Source organism: Myotis yumanensis, unplaced genomic scaffold, assembly GCF_028538775.1.
Source record: "Myotis yumanensis isolate MYYU_CA2020_CCGP unplaced genomic scaffold, mMyoYum1.0.hap1 SCAF_9, whole genome shotgun sequence".
Taxonomy (NCBI): domain Eukaryota; kingdom Metazoa; phylum Chordata; class Mammalia; order Chiroptera; family Vespertilionidae; genus Myotis; species Myotis yumanensis.
Window position 1 is genome coordinate 75,198,375 of NW_027223760.1, and position 17,959 is coordinate 75,216,333.

General features: G+C 46.4%; 1 protein-coding gene across 3 annotated transcripts in view; it reads left to right on the plus strand.

Annotated features, from left to right (window-relative positions):
- The first annotated feature begins 734 nt into the window (after window positions 1-734).
- CDK13 (cyclin dependent kinase 13) overlaps window positions 735-17,959 on the plus strand; it is a 121,154-nt gene continuing 103,929 nt past the window's right edge. For all 3 annotated transcript variants that reach the window (XM_070424731.1, XM_070424732.1, XM_070424733.1), the window contains exon 1: window positions 735-2,052. In XM_070424731.1, coding sequence (XP_070280832.1) covers window positions 821-2,052 — 1,232 coding nt within the window. In that variant the 5' untranslated portion in view covers window positions 735-820. The remainder of the gene's footprint in view (window positions 2,053-17,959) is intronic.

Sequence of the window (17,959 nt, forward strand, 5' to 3'; positions counted from 1 at the left end):
TCGTGGGAGGGGGGAGCGCAGGAAAGGGGCAGCTCCGCCACCTCTGCTCGCGCCGGCGAAGGAAGGAGAAAGTCAGGGCTCCTACCCACCGCCACGGACTCAGAAACCCCCACCCCCGCCCCCATCTCCCCGGAAACAGCCCCCCGCCCAGTTCGCACACTCGCTGCCCCGAACGAGAGCCGCAGCCCGGTCGCCTCCGCCTCGCCGCGTCGCCCGCCCCTGCGGGCCGCAAAGTGCGCGAGGCCCTAGGCCGGGAGTTGTCAAGACCCAGCCATTGCCGAGGCGCCCGCCGTGTGTCGCCACCACCCCTGGAAGACGACGTCGACGCGGAGGAGGAGGCGGCGGCGGCGGAGGCGTGTTGTTGTTTCGCCCACTCCCCTCCCCTGAACTCGCACCCAACGTCAGGGCGCGATGGAGTGAAGCGACGACGAAGGTGGTACTTCCGCGTTGCGCTGCCGGAGCCGAGCGCGGCCCAGGCCGCTCCCCAGCCCCGGGGGCACTTGGAGGACTCCGGACTCGCCCGCCCGGCGCATCGGCTGTTTCGGCTGCTCAGGACTAGGACGACCCGCGCGAACCGGAGCTCGGCCGCCCGGATCCCTGCTGCCCTCGGGCCTGGAGGCCGCTGCGTACCCCACGGTGACCTGGAACCCGGGGACCCGCGTCCCGACCCGGATTATCGTGGCCTGGCCGCCGCACCGCCCCGGTGCTCGGTGTCCCTCCGCCGCCGCCGCCGCGGTCCCGTTTCCGGCGGGAGCGATGGCCAGGATCTGACCCGGGAAGAGGCCGCACCCGCGCCGCGCTCGGCGGCGAGCCCTAGGCGATGCCGAGCAGCTCGGACACGGCGCTGGGGGGAGGCGGGGGCCTGAGCTGGGCGGAGAAGAAGTTGGAGGAACGCCGCAAGCGGAGGCGATTCCTGTCCCCTCAGCAGCCGCCGCTGCTGCTGCCGCTCCTCCAGCCGCAGCTCCTGCAACCGCCGCCGCCCCCGCCGCCTCTGCTCTTCCTGGCTGCTCCCGGCACGGCCGCCGCCGCCGCAGCCGCCGCCGCCGCCGCGGCCTCCTCCTCTTGCTTCAGCCCGGGCCCCCCTCTGGAGGTCAAGCGGCTGGCGAGAGGCAAGAGGCGCCCCGGGGGGCGGCAGAAGCGGCGCCGCGGGCCCCGCGCCGGGCAGGAGGCGGAGAAGCGCCGGGTCTTCTCGCTGCCCCAGCCGCAGCAGGACGGCGGTGGCGGTGCCAGCAGCGGCGGGGGTGTGACCCCGCTGGTGGAGTACGAGGATGTGAGCTCCCAGTCCGAGCAGGGGCTGCTGCTGGGGGGCGCCAGCGCGGCCGCGGCGGCGACGGCTGCCGGGGGGACGGGGGGCAGCGGCGGGAGTCCGGCCTCCTCCTCCGGCACCCAGCGGCGGGGGGAGGGGTCGGGGTCGGGGTCGGGGCGCCGGCCCCGCCGGGACCGCCGCCGCAGCAGCGGCCGCAGCAAGGAGCGCCACCGCGAGCACCGGCGGCGGGACGGGCAGCGCGGCGGCGGCGAGGCCTCCAAGTCCCGCAGCCGCCACAGCCACAGCGGCGAGGAGCGGGCCGAGGCCGCCAAGAGCGGCAGCAGCAGCAGCAGCGGCGGCCGCCGGAAGAGCGCCTCGGCCACGTCCAGCAGCAGCAGCGGCCGCAAGGACCGGGACCCGAAGGCTCACCGGAGCCGGACTAAGTCGTCCAAGGAGCCGCCGTCGGCCTACAAGGAGCCGCCCAAGGCCTACCGGGAGGACAAGACCGAGCCGAAGGCCTACCGGCGGCGGCAGCGGTCCCTGAGCCCCCTGGGCGGCCGGGACGACAGCCCGGTGTCGCACCGGGCCTCGCAGAGCCTGCGGAGCCGCAAGTCCCCCAGCCCGGCGGGAGGGGGCAGCAGCCCCTATTCGCGGCGGCTGGCGCGCTCCCCGAGCCCCTACAGCCGCCGCCGCTCGCCCAGCTACAGCCGCCACAGCTCGTACGAACGGGGCGGCGACGTGTCCCCCAGCCCCTACAGCAGCAGCAGCTGGCGGCGCTCCCGGAGCCCCTACAGCCCCGTCATCAGGTGAGTCGGCCGGGGCGCCCCTGCGTGTGCCCGGGGCTGGGCCGGCGGGTTCCCGGGGGCCGGGAGAGGGGTCACGGGGCTCCGCAAAACCACCCGGGACTGGACACCCCGCTCGGGGCGCGCTTCAAGGGTCCAGAGGCGTTTGGGCGCCGTGACGCCGCGGAGGGGGCGGAGGGACAGAGCAACAGGTCCGGCCGAGCGTGTCTCCTCCGGGGAGGAAGGTTTCCAGGGAGAGTGCAAAGCTTTAAACTTGTTGCATTGGTAGGTCCACAGGTTCCTCTCAACCGCCCTTGGTGTTTCCAGCACAGTTAATTGGGATAAACGTAGAGCCTGTTTAATGTGTCATACTTTTTTTGGAAAACCCTCTAAAGAGGTTCCATTGTTGAAGATTTAGGGGCTATTTATTATAAAGGAGGGTTTGAGTCACGTGCTGATGTCAGGTTTAGATACAGATTGTTAATGTGTCAACGATGGGAAAGCAGCTCTTCTGTAAGGTGTATTTCTTAATGTGTGAAAAAAAGCTTATAGTTCTAAATTCTTGAAGACAAGGAAGAACGTTCATTTTGCGATGTTTTTGGTGGTATAGTTTCTTATGCAGTCTTTCAGTCATAATTTCAAAAAGTAGAAAAATGACAAAGACAAGATTGTTGTTTTTTTTAAGGTTGTTGGTTTTTGACGACACCCAGTTGTTAATTACGTGCAAATGTAATCTAGTTGATGTAGTCCAGTGTAACCAAGTAAATGTTCTAGTACATTCTCACGTTAACTCTTATTCTGAGTTACTATTTACACTTAAAGTAAAGTACTAGTAGACCCTTAAATATTAGGATCTTTGTTTAGAAATCTTTTAAAGGGTAAATTTAACCTAGCGAAATTAGAGTAAATCTTTGATATAGCTATTATGCCTTGCTTGTATTTCTCAAAAAAAAGTGTGATCATTGATATATAACTACCTGTAAGCACGGTGAATTATAAGGAACTTTTGAGTATTTTGCATGATCTTATATTCTTTAAGATGTCTGGAAATTCTAGGCCTCGTAATTTAGGAATTTACAGAATGACATTTGCATTGATTGTGATTTTCGTATTGGTCTTAGTTTTCTTTCAGTAATGCCAAATGGGTGCTTAGTACCTCTATGTACGAGTTATGTTGACTCAGTATAGTATATGTACCTGTAAAATTAGCAGATTTTTTGAAGTGCCAGCCTAGTGTTTGTAAAGATGTGATATGAATAGAGATACAGGTATGAGTTTATCTTTAAACTAAAACAGCTGTATACATTTCTTCATTTCTTTTTTTAAACTTTATTTTTATTGCTTAAACTAAAGTATTACAAATAGTAGTACATGTGTCTCCTTTTCTTCCCCATTGACCTTCTCCCGGCCTCCCCTAACCCTGGCACATGCCCTCACCGCCCGCCCCCCCCCTCCAGTGTCTTGTGTCCATTGGTTATGCTTATATGCATGCATACAGGTCCTTCTGTTGATCTCTTCCACCCTTCCCCCAACACTCCCCAGCCTTTCCGCTGTAATTTGGCAGTCTGTTCGATGCTCATTTCTTCATTCTTACAGTGTTCAAGCACACTCAAAATGCTAGTTGATTGATGCTTTACGCAGACTATCAACACTGAAAAGTCATTTCACCAAATTTATTCTTTACATCTTGTAAGACCTTATATCAGTGGTTCTCAACCTTCTTAATGCCGCGACCCTTTAATACAGTTCCTCATGTTGTGGTGACCCCCAACCATAAAATTATTTTTGTTGCTACTTCATAACTGTAATTTTGCTGCTGTTATGAATCGTAATGTAAATATCTGATATGCAGGATGTATTTTCATTGTTACAAATTGAACATAATTAAAGCATAGTGATTAATCACAAAAGCAACATGTAATTATATATGTGTTTTCCGATGGTTTTAGGCCACCCCTGTGAAAGGGTCGTTTGAGCTCCAAAGGAGTCGCGACCCACAGGTTGAGAACCGCTGCCTTATATTTTACTTTTAAGATATTTTAGGTTTGCCAAAAGGTTTGTGTTTTTTGTTTTAATTGAATTTGTTTTTGAAAATCGATTAGGCAGAATTTCAGGACTTTAGTGATTTTAAGTGTGATATAATATTAATAATGGATATTATGTTTATCAGGCTTTTTAGTTGCTGGATACTTTAGCAAGGTCCTTTATTATCTAATAGTGCTATGCATTTTGTTTATTTGATATAACAGTGGTATGTGTGATTGGGGTTATCCATATTTAGCAAATATTTATTGAGTATATATTATATGCCAGATACTGTTCTAGAGACTGGGATATAGCAGTGAAGAAAGACAAGGTCCTTGCCCTTAGGAAACTTGCCTTCTAAAGAACCATTCATAACTGAAATATTTCGTGGTGTTTATATTGACCACTAGTATTTCTAAAAGATTCGATTTGGAATGAGCTTTAGAATATCTTCACTAACATTCCTGACAGCTGGCCATTTGGTGTGTTCCTGAATACATTTAGAGGTGGGAAGATGTTGCTTTGAAGGCAGCTTATTTCATTACATCTGGGACTCAAGTACTAGTCTTGGTTTGCCCAGGTTTTAGCTAGATCCTTGGAGACTCAGTTTCCTAAGCTGTAACAGGAAAATACCTGTTTTGTGGTGTGTGTTTGTGTATGTGTGTGTGTGTATTTCAGGAATTAAATGAAAATTTATGTATAGAAATAGTGTAGAGTATTACAGAAATCTACTGTGGTTTAGATGTTATTGAATTATTAGAATTCTTCATATTGAAACAGAAATCCAGCTCTGTGTCAGTTCTAACCATTGCTTCAAATTTAACCCTTTGAAATGATACAGAGCAAACCTGTATGGTACCTCTTTAAATATAAAGAGTTACTATATCTTGAGTCTTCTTTTCTTGGCCCCCAAACTCATTTTTCATAAGATATGCTATTAAGATTTTCCACATTATATCTAGTTTGTCAAATGTCCTACTTAAAATGTGGGGCCCAGAATTTATAGCTAACATAGTTGATTGAAAAACTTAAAGATTTTTAAATATAGCAAATGTTTAATTACTGTTTAGGAACAGTTAATTGAACTCACTTGTCCAGTTTAATACAAAAAGTTTTATTTATTTTTAGAATATAGTAATTGTAGTAGGTGACCCATATTGTTTAAGGAATAGACTACTGGATTGGGAGCTCCATGAAGGCAACTAGCCTGTCTTGACCACCATTATAATCCTAGTGCTAATCATAGTGTCTGACAGAAGTAGACTCAATAATTGTTGAAAGGGAAAATGAAGGGATGATGGACTTTACTGAGCATATGAAATATTCATGTGGGCCTGGATTATGTAAGTATTTAATATAGACCACATGTTGTGCTGCAGGAAATAAGCCTTGGATCTTTCTCCAGCCACATGGAGCTTACATATTAATAAATTGTCAATGTAGATATCTTTAAGGAAATGCAAACACATGCAAAATACTAATATTGAAACCATGATTGATATTTTTCTTGGTATTAATTCCTAGAATAAATCCTCTCTATTCTGTTGACATCTGCGTTATAACGGCTCTTTGCCTTTATTTGAACCTTCAGTCCTTTGCTCGTGCTTTTCTTTTAATCAGTCACTTTGTAGCTTTACTTTTCCCCCCTGTATAACCAGTTTACCATACTTTCTTTAATACTTGAATGTTGGAGTGTAGGAAGTCACATAATTTTGCTGATTGGCCCTGTAATAAATATGAGGGTGCACTGAAGAGAGGGGCTGTTTAGGAAAGGTACTAAGATGAGTTTTACTATGTGCCACACGTCGATAAATATTTAACGTACATCCACCCCCAAAACACATGTTACCGGTAGTTGGAAACATTTCTGTTGATAGTTTGGGAAATGGAAACTCTAAAAAGTTAAGTGATTTGTTACAAGGCCAGCTTGGATTGGTCTGATTCTAAAGTACATGCTGTTGGTATTATGCTGTATCAAACCTCACCTGGCATTCAAGGGAGCTGGCCATCTCACATAATAATTTGTTTTGCTAAAATTCAATTACTGTTTGGATATTTATGTATTAATTTTTGTTTTCCTGGCCACCATTGCAACATTTGAGGATTTTAAAAAACACATTCTTCTAAAGATTCTTTCAGCTCATTTTGTCTTTACTAATTCATAGCTTTTATGAATAGGAGCTTAAAAAAAACATTTCTTAAAGACATTAATTACTCTTAGTTATCGATTCTTGATCCGAAGTTGATCAAGTCAGATCAGGTACAATTAATACAGTAAATTGTTATATATAATTGGTTGTCTCTCTGAACCTATAGAAGTTCTATTCTACCAAGAAGTAGCAGAGTCTCCATTATGGAAAAACAATATGACCCTGTGAATCTAAAGATGGGTGGACCTAGATGTAAATAAGTGAATATATTAGTATTCACTTGCATATGATGTGGAGTACCTCTATCATGGATTACTTAGTGTTTTGTCCTAAAAACTTGTGTTCTAAAATATACAAAATGAAGACATTCTAGAATTTTAAAGAAGCTCCTAAATGCTACTGGTTTTAATATATATTTAATAGAAGTAAGTCATGGGTATCCTTAGATGAATGGAATTCTTAAAATGCTTTTTTAAAGCGTCAAAAGTATAGGATACTAGAATAAATTCAGAAACACTCAGAAGGGCTGTAAATTTAGGTGAACTCTCATAAATCTCTAAACTTTTAATCACTCCTTTCATTATTAAGATGGCCTTGTATTTTGCTCCTTTTTCTGACCAAATCTTTTTTTTTTTTTTTTTTAAATATTTTATTGATTTTTTACAGAGAGGAAGAGAGAGGGATAGAGAGTTAGAAACATCGATGAGAGAGAAACATCGACCAGCTGCCTCCTGCACATCTCCTACCGGGGGTGTGCCCGCAACCAACGTACATGCCCTTGACCGGAATCGAACCCGGGACCTTTCAGTCCGCAGGTTTCTGACCAAATCTTACTTGACATTTGTATCTACTCAGCCCTTACCACATTTTTGTTCCAACACAAGTTATTTATCCCATTTCCATTTTTAGCTCCTTAGTTCAGGCCCTTTTTTTTAAAAATTGCACTTCCTGTTATTATTTCTTCCCTATTCATCTATTCTTTTATTTCTAACTAGAGGCCTGGTGCACGAAATTCATGCACTCGAATAGGGGTCCCTCAGCCCACTCTGCACTAAGCCAGCAGTCGGACATCTCCCAAGGGGTCCTTAGTGTTGTCATGGAGGTGGGAGAGGCTCCCGCCACCACCACTGCACTCGCCAGCCGTGAGCCCGGCTCAGGGCTTCTGACTGAGCGGTGCTCCCCCTATGGGAGTGCACTGACCACCCGGGGGCAGCTCCTGCATTGTGCGTCTGCCCCCGGGTGGTCAGTGCATGTCATAGAGACTGGTCATTTCTCCTTTTGGTCGACTTGCACATTAGCCTTTTATTATATAGGAGGACTAGTGACCCGATGCACAGTTTCATGCACATTGAAAGGAAATTAATTAGAAGGTCGCCGGTGGGGTGGGACTGGGACTGGGTGAGACAGGCCAGGCATGCCCTGGAGTGAACTTCCCACGGTCCCTCCCCAGAGTCTGCGGAGTGAGCGGCCTCCCTCCGGCAGGTGGGGTCCCTTGGCCTGGCCTGCCGGGGTCAGGCTGAAACCGGCTCCCTGACATCGCCCCAGGGGTCCTGGAGTGTGAGAGGGCACTCTGCAAAGTTGCTGTTGTACAGGGTGTGGAATGCAAACGCAAGTGTGCAGTAAACCAGATTCAGGGCCAACAGTGCCCCCAGGAACAACATAACCCATAGCTGAAGGTGGAATCATGCTGCCCCGCGTGGAATAGCACGGCCCTGCGAGGAATCGGCCTCCCTCCTCTCTGGTTTTGGGGTGCGTCACCCGAGAACCGCCGCTGCCAAGTCTCTGCAGCTCAGCAGATCCTGTATTGAGTGTCTACCCCCTAGTTGTCAGTGCGCGTCATAGCGACCGGTCAGACGAGCAGAGGGACAATTAGGATATTATCCTCATATATATATAGATTCATTCATTATTAGAATTTTCTTAAAATCTTGGTCTGATGTGTCACTTTCATTATATAGAATTAAATCCAAGCTTTCTAATGCATAATCAGGTAATGTCTTTTATGATCTGGCCTCATTCTAACAGAATTCTGTTTTTAGAGGCACTTTCATTAATTTTACTTTTGCTGTTCTTTTAGCTTGAAATGCCCTTTTTTTCTCTTCTCTGCCTCCAGTTGCATTCAAAACCCAACTCAAATCCCACTCCATCTTGTAACCTTTCTGCATTCATCTAGAAAAAGTTTATTCCTTTTCTTATATTTCTTGCACTTTGCTTTTTCTTTGTTATGGGGCTTAAAAAACCCTATTTAATATTCTAATTACTTGGCTGGCTACATTTGTGTTTTCTCTACTAGACTGTAAGCTCCTAGAGGACAAATTCCAAAGTGTATTAGTGGTTGAAATATATTAACTTTTTTTTCTTAAAGTAAATATACTAAAATGTTTATTAGATTGAAATACCATTTTTCTCCACAGATTAATGCAAACGAATCTTTGCACAGATATCAGTTGTGTGTTTTTTTTAGTGATAATTTTCTGAGCAGACATTTGAATGTCAAGCTCCTATAAGCTAACTGAAAAATTGTAGCTATTTCTGAAAAACCAGTTTAAAATTAATGTTGCTTAACATTCACTATTTAAAATCATTTTATTTACTTTTTTATTTTTTTTAAATAACTTTATTGATTTCAGAAAGGAAGGGAGAGGAAGAGAGAGAGAGAAATATCAGTGATGAGAGAGACCTCCTGGTTCATAGGTTGATGCTCAACCACTGAACCACGCTGGCTGGGTTTAAGATCATTTTAGTTTTTTCTCGTGTACTTTTAAAATAAATATTACTGAAGTCTTTAGTTTCTTGGTTTGCTTTGTTTTGTATGTAGATAACTGTAAGCTTTAAAGTGGGTGTTGGAAGCAAAATGATCAGAAGTATTACTTGTTTGCACTGATTTTTGTTCCTTAAATATCTAAATTGTGCATATCTAAATTGTGGGAGAATCTTATGGTCTTAATATATTTGGAAAATAAAATGTAGATTAGAGGGTAAAATTTAGGTTAATACTGGAATTTTTATAAAGTGGAAAAGAAAGGGGTAGTGAGATAAACTGAAAGCTGAAAATAGTTACTGGGCTGTGTGCCTTCTTACTTTTCTATTTCTTTAGTTTCAGTTGCATAGGGACACTTTCACTGAGATTTTTTTTTTGACACTCCAAACTTAATTTACCCAACATTAAATTAATTATTTTACCTTTCTTGGAGTCATATTTTTCAGATATTGCTCGCCATTATTTTTCACTTGTTTACAAAGATAGTAGAGGCTTGTAGAAATTTTCGGTTAGTTTAGAAAAGGGTAAGAGATTCAAGGCGTGTTGAGTCCAACCACTTGAGATGTTCACCCTTGATATTTTGATGAACAGTCTTCTAGACTTTTCTATGCAAATGTACATAGGAACATAAGATTTTATATAAATGGGAACATACTGCAATGCTATTTTGTACCCTGTAGTACATAGTATATTCTTTCTACTGACTCCTAGGATTCCATTGTATTGGTGTCCTATAACTTGTTTGGCCAAGTCCACTTTGCTACTCTTAGACTGTAAGCTCCTAGGACTTATTTTTGCAATGTGTATGTATCTATTGCAAATTTTGTGTGCATTTGTCCCATAATATCTTCTAGATTAGATTTCCCAGGGGTAGAATTCTTGGGCCAAAAATGCTATGCACATTTGTAGTTTTGATAATTCTGTCATATTGCATCTTCAGAAAGCTTTTATCAATTTGTATTTTCCAAGTATCGGAGTACCCATTTCCGCAGTCTCCACTGTCTGTGGAGTTGTCAATTATCCCATTCCTGTTTTCAGTTGCATTTCTTTAAAATCTAATAATGCTAAATTTATTTTCATCTATTTTTTGGTTCTTATATCTTGATTTTTGTTAGTTTTCTTATTAGCTTTTAAGAGCCTTTTTTGTATTAGAGATATTAACTGGTGTGTGTGTGTGTGTGTGTGTGTGTGTGTGCGCGCGCGCGCGCGCGCGCATATCTTTAATTAGCAAGTATTTTTCATGAGTTGTCTTTTGTCTTTTAACCTTGTTTATGTTTTAAGAAGTTTTTGATTTGCATATGTGTGTGCAAGTGTTTTAAGAGGTAGTTGTTTCTCCCAGACAGCTAGTGCTTAAAGTAATATTTATCTTTTCTCCCTCCCCACTTCGAATAAATTGTTTGTTCTGTTGGCGCTTTTGCAGTGGTTTCTAGTCCACTCTGATTTAGTTTAAAGCTTCTTAATTTATGGATCTTCTTATTGTTGGATCTGCATGCTTTGGGCCTTTATTCTTCAAGCTCCTACCGTTTTCTGCATTGAAATTAATCTTAAAATACCACTTTGATTCTATCATTTTCCTATAAAACATATTTACAGATTCAAATTTTTCTTCTTTAAAATATATTTGTATTGATTTCAGAGAGGAAGGGAGAGAGAGGTAGAAACATCAGTGACGAGAGAGAATCATTGATTGACTGCCTCCTGCACAGGCCTCACTGGGGATCGAGCCTGCAGCCTGGGCATGTGCCCTGATAGGAATCAAACCATGATCTTCTGGTTCATAGGTCAATGTCTACCACTGAGCCATGCCAGCCAGGCCAGATTCAAATTGTATTGGGCATTTAAGGTTCCCCACCCAAGACTCACCCAAATTACCCTTCTTATATACTAGAGGCCTGGTGCACAGGATTCGTGCACTAGTGGGGGGCATGGCCTGTGGGGATTGGCCTTTTGTTGGAGCACTTGCCCTCTGAGCGGTTGCTCTTGCAGTGGTAGCAGCCACTCATCCGGGTCAGCCAAGCAGCACCCCATTGTGGGAGTGCACTGACCACCAGGGGGCAGCTCCTGCATTGAGCGTCTGCACTCTGGTGGTCAGTGCACATCATAGCGACTGGTTGACCTGTCATCTGGTCATTCTGCCGTTTGGTTGCTGGGCTTTTATTATATCAGATGTTGATCACAGTACAAACTGGACTCCTTAATATTTTCCTTTCTTTTTTTTTTTAAATTAAATCTTTATTGTTCAGATTATTACAGTTGTTCCTCTTTTTCCCCCCATAGCTCCCCTCCACCCGTTTCCCACCCCACCATCCGCCCTCGCCCTCCCCCCACTGTCCTCATCCATAGGTGCACGATTTTTGTTCAGTCTCTTCCTGCATCCCCCACTTCCCTTCCCCCCCCCAAGAATAGTCAGTCCACTCCCTTTCTATGCCCCTGATTCTATTATAATCACCAGTTTATTCTGTTCATCAGATTATTTATTCACTTGATTTTTAGATTTACTTGTTGATGTGTATTTGTTGTTCATAGTTTGTATCTTTACCATTTTCTTCTTCTTCCTCTTCTAAAAGGATACCTTTCAGCATTTCATATAATACTGGTTTAGTGGTGATGAACTCCTTTAGCTTTTTCTTATCTGTGAAGCTCTTTATCCGAACTTCAATTCTGAATGATACCTTTGCTGGATAAAGTAATCTTGGTTGTAGGTTCTTGGTATTCATCACTTTGAATATTTCTTGCCACTCCCTTCTGGCCTGCAAAGTTTCTGTTGAGAAATCAGCTGACAGTCGTATGGGTACTCCCTTGTAGGTAACTGACTGTCTTTCTCTTGCTGCTTTTAAGATTCTCTCTTTGTCTTTTGCTCTTGGCATTTTAATTATGATGTGTCTTGGTGTGGTCCTCTTTGGATTCCTTTTGTTTGGGGTTCTCTGCACTTCTTGGACTTGTAAGTCTATTTCTTTCACCAGGTAGGGGAAGTTTTCTGTCGTTATTTCTTCAGATAGGTTATCAATATCTTGCCCTCTCTCTTCTTCTGGCACCCCTATAATTCGAATGTTGGTACGCTTGAAGCTGTCCCAGAGGCTCCTTACACTATCTTCGTATTTTTGGATTCTTTTTTCATTTTGCTTTTCCGGTTGGGTGTTTTTTGCTTCTTCGTATTTCAAATTTTTGACTTGATTCTTGTGATCCTCTAGTCTGCTGTTGGGAGTCTGTATAATATTCTTTATTTCAGTCAGTGTGTGCTTAATTTCTAGTTGGTCCTTTATCACAACCTCGAGGGTCTCATTAGATTTCTTGAGGGTCTCATTAAGTTTATCGGTGGTTTCTAGAAAATTCTTGAAAAACCTTAAAAGTGTGGTTTTAAACTCTATATCCAGTAGTTTGCTTTCCTCCATTTCTGTCATTTGTGACCTGTTTCTTTGTCTCCACATTTTGGCTGCTTCCCTGTGTTGATAGAGTGGCTTTCTGTGCTAGGTGTCCTATAGGGCCCAGTGGCTCAGCCTCCCCAATTACCTGAGGTAGACACTCTTGGTGCACCCCCTTGTGGGCTTTGTGCACAGTCTTGTTGTAGTTAAGCCTTGATTGTTGTAGGTAAAACTGGGAGGGATTGACCTCCAGGCCAATTGGCTGTGAGAGTCAGCTGTGTCTGCAGTGGGAGAACTTCTGTGCTGGAGACACCCCTCCGGGGCAAGACTTGCTTCAATGGGGCTTCGGTGCTCACTGAGTCTGCCCCCTGAGTTTGTCCTTTATGGATCCGAGGAGCTGCAATCTGGATGGTCCCACTCTGACCACCAGGCACACTGGCTCCTGGATCTCTAAGGAGGCGCTAATCTAGCCTCTGCCTGAGGCTATCCAGCAGGAGCCAGCTGTGATGCAATGCATGTTGCCCTGGGGCCTTGGGCCAGCTGCAGTTTGTTAGGTAATTATCAGATTGCAAAGGGTCAGGCCTTTCATATGCAAAAGCCTCCGTGGCTTGGGCAGGACGGGGTCCCAGGGATCAACAGGGCGAAGCGAGCAGTTATGGCTGCTCTCAGTCCTGCCCTCAGAGGCCCTGCTTCTCAGTGTCCCAGCAATCACTGCAAGCACCCCCGAGAGAAAGCTGCCCTCGAGTTCCGACCGATGCCAGACAGTCCAATTTCTCCCGTATGAGTCTGGGTCCCCAGAGACCCGCCCGAAACTGGAGCTCAGAGCTGGAGACTCCCTCCCAATTGAGAAAGACAACGTGTCCTCAGCCGCCAGCCCTCTCCACATGTGCCTCTGTACCTCTGTATTTTACTTCCACACCGCACCTCCTCTGAGTCTCGGTATGCTTTTCTCTTTCCTTCTAGTTGTAGAATTTCCACTCAGCCAGCCTTCCTGTGATTCTGGATGATGTCCGTTCCATCTTTTAGTTGTATTTTTGAAGTGGTAGTGCCAGGCAGCAATCTCCGGGATTTACCTATGCCGCCATCTTGGTTTCTCAATATTTTCCTTTTTTTAATTGTTTTTTTTTAAGGAGGAGATAAGATTCATTTATGGAATAGAATTCATTTGTGAATAGAATTTTTCTCCCTGCCCCTTATTATTTGCCACTCAGTTGTCTCATATTGGTCTAGTGTTCTTTATTTAAATAAAAGCAAATATGAATATATGTTCTTATTTCCCTTCCTACTTTTTTATACAAAAGGCAGCACATTACATAACTTTTCTGTAACTTGCTTTTTGTCCTTAACAGTATGACCTGGGACCTTTCTATGTTGGTACAGGAAGAGTTTCCTTATTCTTATTTTCCAAAACTGCATAGTATTCCATTGTGTGAATGACTGCCTCCTAGTTTATGGAACCAGGCCCTTACAAATGGACACTATAGTTGTTTTCAGTATTTGCTATTACAAGCAATACTTCAATGAACAAAAGCAGCTTTTTTAAAGGATTGCACAGCACTGCATATGCTACCTTTTTCCCTTTTTATTGACTTTATTGGAATGACACTGGTTAGAATTCTGTAGGTTTCAGATGCACAATTCTATAACACATCATCTGTCCACTGTATCATGTGTTCACCACCTCAGTCAAGTCTCTGTCCATCACCATTTATCCCCCCATACCCTCTCCCATCTCTCCCTATCCCCCTCACAATCACTATACTGTTGTCTGTGTCCGTGAGTTTTTTTCTCCTTTTTGCTCAATCCCTTCACCACTTCATATGCTATTTAAAGTGAGATTATTTTTCAGTCTTAGAATGCTTGTTGGTTTTATTGGTTGATAAATTCCCAATTATTGGTATTCATGAATGAAACATTGATGGTAGGACTGACATCCCTTCATAATTAAAGTATCATTAATTTGCCCCATGGAGGCTTATTGCTCTATCTTAAGTTTATCTATATCATAAAAGCCCAGTGACTGTTTCAGCGGAACAACCAAAATGACCGGTTGCTATGACGCGCGGGCCGCACGGGCCGCCGCTGCTGAGCCCAAGGGCCCCAGGGCCAGTTGTGCAGCTGTCGCCAAGGCGCTGGTAAAGAAGAAGGCGAAGGTGGCCAGTGTGAGTGTACAGCTTGAGATGAAGGTTCTGTGGGATGAATTCAATCAGCTGGGCACCGAGATGATCGTCACCAAGGCTGGTAGGTCAGGGCGCCCCTCTCCCCGCTGCGACCCTCCCCACATGGTGCCAGTCTCAGGCAGCGGGCTTTGGCCCAATCCACGCAAGCAAGACTGACAAGTGGGGTGGGGGCACGGCCTGGCCACCTGCAGGTCGCTCTCAGCGCAGGCCAGCTCCTTTGCTCTCTGAGTCCTGGCTCTAGTGACAGCCGCCTGGCATGCCAGGCTGGAGGGTGCTGCTCGGGAGGCCAGGAAGGCGATGGAGAGAAACCCTGTGGACCTGCCGCCTGACCAGCAGCCCAGGACCTGGCACCACCAGAAAAAGACTGGCTCAGAGCACACTGAGCTTGGGGGGAAGGCAGCTGCCTGTGAGGGGCCTTGTCACCAGCTGGCTTCTGGTGGATCCCACCTCAAGGGAAACTCGGTTTTTGGTTCCTTAGTTCAATCTATCCTGGCTAAAGAGGAGCTGATGGGCATATTTAGGGGAGAATTAATACTCTAAAACAGTGTGTTCTGTTCTGTGGAGATTGCTACCCAGTTGTCTTAGGCCTAAATTATGGGTGATTGTGGGGCCTGGCTCTGCCACTGGGGTCCACGTCTTCCAATTAGCCTCTGTTTGTTGTAAGGGCTCAAAGAGAAGAAGGGGAACAAGTTTTTTGTTTGTTTTAAAATAGATTTTATTGAAATTTTGCAGAGAGGAGGGGAGAGGGATAGAGAGTTAGAAACATCAATGAGAGAGAAACATCAATAAGCTGCCTCCTGCACACCCCCCATTGGGGATGTGCCCGCAACCAAGGTACATGCCCTTGACTGGAATCGAACCTGGGACCTTTCAGTGTGTAGGCCGACGCTCTATCCACTGAGCAAAGCTGGTTAGGGTTGAACAAGTGTTTTTGATGCAATGGATTTGACCAACAGACAAAGGCGAGTGCCGGGCTGTGTCTAATGTACACACAGAGACCAGCTCTGAGTCCGCCTGGCCTGAGGGAGTTCAGGGTCTGTTTGTAGAGTCTTCTGGTGGTTTCTGTTTCCTTGCTGAGACCATCCTCCCTGGAAAGCCTGGGGCCCATGCTCATCTCCAGTTCAGTGGGTCTTTTCCAGGCCCCTCCCCCAGGCTAGCCCCACCCCCTATTGGCCTGGCCCGACCCCACCCGTGCACAAATTTCTGCACTGGGCCTCTAGTCCTATCTAATAAAAGAGAAACATGGTAATTAGCGTACAACCGCTACCCTTCCCATTGGCTAATCAGGGCGATATGCAAATTAACTGCCAGCCAAGATGGCGGCCGGCAGCCAGGCAGCTTGAAGCTAACAGGAGGCTTGCTTGCTTCAGTGACAGAGGACTCCCAACATTCCCCGCCTGCCTTGTAGGCCTCTGAGCTTGCAGTTTGAAACATTTTAACAAATATAGAAGCTAAACAAAACCCAGAAACCAGCTTTCAGCCGGCCGGGATCTCAGAGCTGGAGTTATACATTGTTTTTATTATAGAACACAAACAAACCAGATACCTGCTTTCAGCAGCGGAAGCCTCAGAGCTACAGCCAGAGCTAAAGCTGGCCCAGAATAAAAAAAAGAAAAAAAAAGGAGCGGTTGGGAGCTTCAGTCAACCGCCAGCCTGAAAGCAGCCCTCAGCCCCTCACCCAGACTGGCCAGGCACCCCAGTGGGGACCCCCACCCTGAAGGGTGCGTGACCAGCTGCAAACAGCCATCATCCCCTCATCCAGGCTGGCCAGGCACCCCAGTGGGGACCCCCACCCTGATCCAGGACACCCTTCAGGGCAAACCAGCCGGCCCCCAGGCCTCTATCTTATATAGTAAAAGGGTAATATGCCTCCCAGCACCGGGATCAGTGGAGCCTCGAGGCCTCCTGGCACCGGATCAGCGTGACAGGGGGCAGCACCCAAACCCCCTGATCGCCCTGCGGCTCTGTGTGTGACAGGGTGCGGCGTCCCAAACCCCCCCCCCCCCCCCACAGGCCCTGCTCTGTGTGTGACAGGGTAGAGCCATAACCTCCCCATCGGCCCTGCCCTGAGTGTGAAAGTGGCGGCACCCCAACCCCCTGATCGGCCCTGCTCTGTGGGTGATAGAGGGCGGCGCCCCAACCCCCTGATCGGCCCTGCTCTGTGTGTGACAGGGGGAGGTGCCCTAACTCCCCTATCGGCCCTACTCTGTGAGTGACAGGGGGGAGCTCCTCAACCCCCTGATCGGCCCTGCTCTGTGCGTGACAGGGGGGAGCTCCCCAACCCCCTGATGGGCCCTGCTCTGTGCATGACAGGGGGCAGTGCCCAGCCCCCTGATTTGCCCTGCTCTGTGTGTGACAGAGTATGGAGTCCCCAACCCCCCTGATGGGCCCTGCTCTGTGCGTGACAGGGGGTGGCGCCGCAACCTCCCCATCGACCCTGCCTTGAGTGTAACAGGGGGCGGTGCCCTAACCCCCCAATCGGCCCTACCCTGAGCGTGACTGAGGGTGGCATCGCAACCTCCCAATCCGCCCTGCTCTGTGCATGACGGGGCGGCGCCCCAACTCCCCAATCGGCCCTGCTCTGAGCCCGACCAGGGGCTGCACCTAGGGATTGGGCGTGCCCTCTACCACCCAGGAGCAGGCCTAAGCCAGCAGGTCGTTATCTCCTGAGGGGTCCCAGACTGCGAGAGGGCACAGGCCGGGCTGAGGGACCCCCCCTTCCCCCCCTCCCCCGAGTGCACAAATTTTTGTGCACCGGGCCTCTAGTATAATAATAAAAACTTTAGAAATTTTAATAGTGAGAGCTTCTTAAAGCCCTTTGCTCAAGAAGTCTGAATCATTGATCACTGACATTTCTGTCATGGCAACTGTAGAGCAAGTTAACATGATAAAAGTGAATAAGATAAATTCCACTTCAGGTTCTTTTGTGTTTTGTTTGTTTGTTTTACCCATCCCTCTGCACCTTCCCTTTTGGTAACCATCAGCTTGTTCTCTATTTCTATGGGTCTAAACTTCTTACTATTTTAAAAAGGGTGGAATTGTAAGCCCTCTGTACTTTAGTTTATGTCCTTGACTCAATTAGCCAATCCTCTTGACCATTCTTCCAACCATAGTTCAGGTGTCATCTAAGAAGCCTTCATTAATCTCATCCAGAAGAGATTTCTCTTAATTTCTTTAGCACTGAGATAACTTTTATGAATACTTACTATATCCAGATTATATTAGAGTTGTCTCTCCTCCTTTTTAGAATATATATATATATATATATATATATATATATATATATATAGGATGTTTCAGTAATTCATTAAAAAAACAACCACAAATCATTTATATTGAGGTATGATTTATATACAATATAATTCATCAATATTAATTGTATAATTGAGTGGATTTTGACAAAGATAAACTTGTGTAACCACCACCACAATCATGATAAAAAGAACATTTCCA